The 5,016-nt window shown below is 61.3% G+C and overlaps 1 protein-coding gene across 2 annotated transcripts; it reads right to left on the bottom strand.

Annotated features, from left to right (window-relative positions):
- Positions 1–1,259: 1,259 nt before the first annotated feature.
- Positions 1,260–5,016, bottom strand: TMEM82 (transmembrane protein 82). Of its 2 annotated transcripts, XM_077311029.1 has the most exons (6): positions 4,445–4,766; positions 4,303–4,375; positions 3,796–3,970; positions 3,198–3,606; positions 2,472–2,659; positions 1,260–1,930 (listed from the first exon to the last, which is right to left on the bottom strand). In XM_077311029.1, exons 1-6 carry the CDS (start codon positions 4,749–4,751, stop codon positions 1,784–1,786), a joined length of 1,299 nt encoding a protein of 432 aa, XP_077167144.1. In that variant the 5' UTR covers positions 4,752–4,766; the 3' UTR covers positions 1,260–1,783. The 2 variants fall into 2 exon arrangements, with proteins under 2 accessions (XP_077167144.1, XP_077167145.1); XM_077311030.1 differs by lacking the exon at positions 2,472–2,659 and having other exon boundaries at positions 4,445–5,016.

Raw genomic sequence — 5,016 nt, forward strand, 5'->3', positions numbered from 1 at the left:
TGGCGGCAATTCAAGCACAGCAACTAAGGTCCCTCTCTGTGGCAGCGCCCACACAAACACTCCTGCAGTGGGCCTGCCTGGAGGAGCCCTGCTGGACCCTCCCTCTCCCGGGGGGGGGGGCAGTGCTGGGCAAGGCTCAGGGCAGACCAGGGCCAGGAGTTTCGGGGGGCTCAGTCCTGGACCAAGGGGGAGGAGAAGGAGCCTCACCAGAGCACCCCTCCACCCTACCATCCAGGGCAAGGGACAGCGCTGGGGCAGCCAGAGGGAGGCGAGTGGGCAGTGCCTGGCCTCACTTCCACCTGGGCTGTCACCTCTCTCTCTCCATAAAAGATGAAGCTGTCTCCTCCCCCCACACACACACCCGCAGTTTCAGCACGCAGGACCACCCCCCCCCCCAAACACACCTTCCGAAGGCAAGGCTGCGGAACTCCCCGCCACACAATGGGCAAGAAAGCCAAGAAGGAAGCAACCCCCGCCCCCCTTGCCATACCCCGGGGCCACTCTCCATGCAGTAGGGCAAGGGTGAGGCTCCCACCTGCAATGCTGGCAGTGCAGTGGGGGCAGGGGGGCAGAGAGAGCCACTGCTCTGCTGGAAAGCAGCAGCAGCAGCACGAGATGGTTTTGCCACAGCAGACAGCCCCTGCAAGGGCCAAGTGTCCTGCCACAAGCCCAGGGCCCGCCCTTTGCTGGGCCCTGTGCCTTTACAATGGAGAAATGTCCCTCCACACATACACACAAAAGGTGAATACGCCTGGTCCCCTTGCCCACCTCTGGGCATGTGCAGAAATCCACAGGAGAAATCGAAGGGGGTTCAGCATGTTGCTAGCTGGTCTCTACTCAAACCGAGCTGTTCTCGGGGGGGGGGGGGGGGGGGGGTAGACCTTGCTTCCTTGATGCCACTCCTTTTCCTGATACCTTTTCCCAATAGATGCCTCATTTTTGTGGATATTACTGATCAACACTACCCTACCCCCGAGGGGTGGCCAGACAAAGAGGGTGCAGGGGCCCCATGCCTATGAGGTTGCCAGGCCTGCCTCTGTGCCAGCAGCTTCAGTGCCACTGAGGACTTCAGGGAGTGGGAAGCAGAGCTGTGCCACGGTCGGGCCAGCCAGGCGGGGCCCTTCCCAGGAGTACTTCTGGCTACTCGGGCACAGTGGCCTGGGCATACTGCCACCCCAGCAAGACCCTTACAGCCTCTGGAGGGGGGAAGCCTGCTTCAGGCAGATGAGCCATTAGGAAAAGACACCAGGAGGAGGGAGGAGGTGATGGTCCAATTTTATCAGTCCCTGCCTGCCGTCAGTACCTCCAGGAGGTGCAGGACAAGGTACAGCAGCAGGCCTCAGGCAATGACGGCAAGCCCACGTGGACATACGAGGCTGGTACAGAACCCAGAGGGGACCAGACAGTGACCCTCCCTAGGCACCCAGGGATGGCTTGAGGTCTTTGGGAACGGCATGTCTAGGAACCCGTTAACAGCCCCTGCCTTCAAGGGCCCTCTGCCCAAGGAGCCAGGGCAGCGCAGAAGGACCCCCCCCCCCCAGTGGCAAGAGGGTCCAGACAGAGTCACTTTCTCATCCAGTCCACCCGAGATGGTCGTGCTTGCCCAGGGCAGCCGCCAACCCAGATGTCATGTGGGCACCTTTCAAAAAGCAGCTTCTTCACAGAGCTCTGGGGCTGACAAGTGTGTGGAGCATCACCGTCCACCCTCGAGAAGGCGCCGGCTGCTGCAGCGGAGATACTCTCCAGGCGGCCTCGCCGGGATTGTGTGCATGTGCGGAAAGTGTCACTCCGCGTTCTGTGCCATGCCTGACTCGCTTGCCTCTCTGCTCCAAGATGTAGGTGCTGTTGCAGATGTTGAGAGGGGGTCTTCATGCCGACTGGGGGCCCTCCGGGACGGAGTAGCCAAGTCGGAGAATCTTTGCGAATAATCCTGAAATCCCCCCCCCCCCCAAAAAAAAGTGATGAGATTTAGGAAACCAGAATGGGCATCAGTGCTGCTACAACATGAACATGCAGAGTATTTCCCCACTTGGCTTGCCACTGCCTTCTGGAACAGATGAGGAAACGGCCCTCCATCCTCAGAAGCATCGCCAGATGCTTGAGGGTGTTTGAGTTCTGGGCTGGCAGCATCCAGAAACCCTTTGAGCAGAAGCCTTCCAGGCAGGGCTGCTCAACGGAGGTTGGGCCGGAGGCTCCCTGCAGCCCTTGGCTGTAGCACTGGAGGAGGCAATTGGGGGCAGAGGGAGGCTGCCTGTCCCACTGGGGCTTATACATACCACTCCTGGTTATCACTGCATGTCAGACATCTGCAGGCTGGCCGTGCAAAGGCAACAGGGCAGGCGCAGGAAAGACCCTGCCCAGCAGTCCCCATGTTATTGTGGTGCTCTGGAGTCCCCAGGAGTGGGCGAGGAGGGGTTCTCCTTTCTCAATGCCCCCTCCCACGGACTTCTGCCCCAGACTATTGTCATCACCTGCTTCCTGCAGATGTCCAGCGTGGCTCCTGCCCGCACCAGGCACCAGATCTCTCCCCACAGCGAGATGAAGACGCTCAGGATGTCCCTCCATTGGCCCACCGTCATCAGCAGGATCAAGAGCCCCCCCATCCTGACAAACACCGTCTGGTACAGCATCTGTCCACTGGGGTTCTGGCGCTGCTCTTCTGCCATCCCACCAAAGAGAAGGGTGGCAGCTAGCAACAGGCCCCTCCTCTTCCCACGTGAAGAACCGTGCATGGGAGTTCCCATGCAAGTGGCACTCCCGCAGGAAAGAGGACGAGGCCCCCGTTTACCAGAAATCACAAGAGAAGGGATGTGGTTCTGTCCTCAGGGTGCCACAGGGTGCCCCCATGGTCTAACAAAATAAGACCATTGGGCAAACTGAGAAATGGGGCCCGTTGTGTGCCACAAATGCCGGTTCCCACAGAAACAGGCCAGAGCGCTCTTTTTCCATTAAATACGTTTTACTGAAGTTGTGACCATTCTCCACCCTGAGTACTACAAAGTACGTTTAGCAAACAGCGCTAAATGCATGCCTCAGTGAGGTCTTGAAATGTTCACAAGCATTCCAGTTTCTCAGGGTGAGAAACATCAGCAACTGAACAATTTGCCAGAATTTCTCAGAGGCAAGCAAAAGACCACTTTGGCTCAAAGGGGCAAAAAGGGTCTTGTGTGGGGCCAGGAAAAGGAAGGAGGTCTCACCTTGCATGTAGATGACCAGAAGCGTATAGCAGATGGTCAGTGGGGTCCAGAAGCGGATGGCCTCAGATGTGGTTAGGAAGTCCCGGTTGATGAGAGCTACAGCAGTCAGGTCAGCTACCAAGAAGGTGACCTTGAGGGCGTTGCACAGCAGTAGGGGGATGCCATGCCAGGTGGAGAGCAAGAAGAGGCATGCCCCACAGTATCGCTCTTTGCAGTGCAGCTCGTACATGGTGAAAACGTGGCGCACCAGGCGCCACAGGTAACCGGTCAGGAGGCCGGCCAAGCCCACGCTGAGCAGCAGGTTGCATGTCCGGTGGGGCGCCCCCTCCTGGAGATAGTTGAGGCTGCAGGCGACTCCGCAGCCCAGGGAATACTGGCAGAGCAGGAAGAGCTGGCTGCTGTGCGACCCCTGCAGAACCAGAGCCCAGGGCTGACTTGGGGCGGGGGGCAGAGGAGCGCATTCCGCGGCCGCCTGGGAGAGGGTCCGTGTGCCCACTAGTGCTCCCTGCAATGAGGCCAGCAGGGCTCCAGCCGGCGCAAGTCCGGTGCGGCCCACCCGCCCGCCCGGGCATGCAGGAAGAGGAGCGCGGCGGCCCACCTTCTGCAGGGAGAGGAGCGTGGACACGGCGCGCAGCGAGAACTCCAGCACCACCAGAGCCGCCACTCGGGAGCCCACCAACGCGAAGATCCCGCTCAGCACGCAGACGTGCAGCTGGTCCAGCAGCGCCCATTGGCCGCGCACCGCCTCCTTCGCCGCCTGCCGCTCCGGGTCGCTGCGGGGGCGAGAAGCCGCACCGGGGGTAGGCAGGGGAGGGGAGGGGACCGCGCGCCCACCCACCCCCCGCTGGCCCTTGGCCTCAGGCCGGACTGAAGCCATGGCAGGGCGCTTCTTCTCACGCCTCTTCGCGGGAGCCCTGGGTTCGAGAGCCGCGTCCAGTGGGGCGTTTGGATCGAATCTCTGCCCAGAGCCGCCCCTCCGCAGCAGGGCCGAGCCGCCTGGAGAAGGACCAAGAGGCGCGGGGGCTCCTTCGGGGAGGGCCAGCAGAGCACGCGCGGCTCCCCCCGGTCGAACCCGGGGAAAGCCCCGGACCGGCCACTCACTTACTTCAGGCACTGCAAGTAGACGTAGAGCCTCACCAGGCTGCACAGCACGGCCACGGCGCAGGCCCCCACCAGCCCTGCAAGGGAGGACCAGCGTCAGGGCGGGAACCGGGCGGGGGGCTGACTCGTTCGCTCGCCAGGCTCACCTTGCAAGAGGGAGTCCACCAGGCTGCCCCCCCAGGCCAGGGTCGGCCAGGCCGGCATCCAGGCGCCCAGCGAGGCCAGGAGACCCGTCGCCATGATAGCCTCCCGCCGGATCCAAAGGTCAGCGGGGCCTGCCCAGCGCCTTCCAGGCCGGAAGCTGCAGCGCCTCGCCCCGGGCCAGGGCGCCGAGCACGTGCAGAGGTCCTTCTCCGGGCAGCGCAGGGCCTGGCGGGTCCCGCTGGGAGGCGGGGGTCTGCTCTGCCTTCCTGGTGCCGCATTGACCTCGGTGTCCCAGAGAGTGAGAGCCATTTCCCTTTCCAGTCTGTTCTTGATGTTTCTTGGGAAGAAAACAGCTACTTGAACATTCTGGAAGGCGGAAGTGTTCTCCTGTTGGTTTCTCAGCCCTGTGATTCCTGATGTCAGCCTTGTGTCCATTTATCCATTGGCAGAAGGTGTGACACATGTTGGCCCCACATGTGAAGAACAGAAGGGCGCTTTTGACATTTAATGCCAGATAGGATGAATCATAGAGTTTGAAGGGTCCTCATGGGTCATCTAGTCCAACCCCCTGCAC

The sequence above is a fragment of the Paroedura picta genome, chromosome 15 (assembly GCF_049243985.1).
Source record: "Paroedura picta isolate Pp20150507F chromosome 15, Ppicta_v3.0, whole genome shotgun sequence".
In the NCBI taxonomy this organism is placed as follows: domain Eukaryota; kingdom Metazoa; phylum Chordata; class Lepidosauria; order Squamata; family Gekkonidae; genus Paroedura; species Paroedura picta.

Excerpts from the sequence above, each read along its gene's own strand:
- TMEM82 (XM_077311029.1), bottom strand. The coding sequence starts at position 4,751 with ATGGCTCTCACTCTCTGGGACACCGAGGTCAATGCGGCACCAGGAAGG. Across the intron at positions 4,376-4,444 it reads GGTGGACTCCCTCTTGCAAG|GGCTGGTGGGGGCCTGCGCC; the intron begins GTGAGCCTGGCG and ends CCTCCCTTGCAG. Across the intron at positions 3,971-4,302 it reads GTCTACTTGCAGTGCCTGAA|CGACCCGGAGCGGCAGGCGG; the intron begins GTAAGTGAGTGG and ends TCGCCCCCGCAG.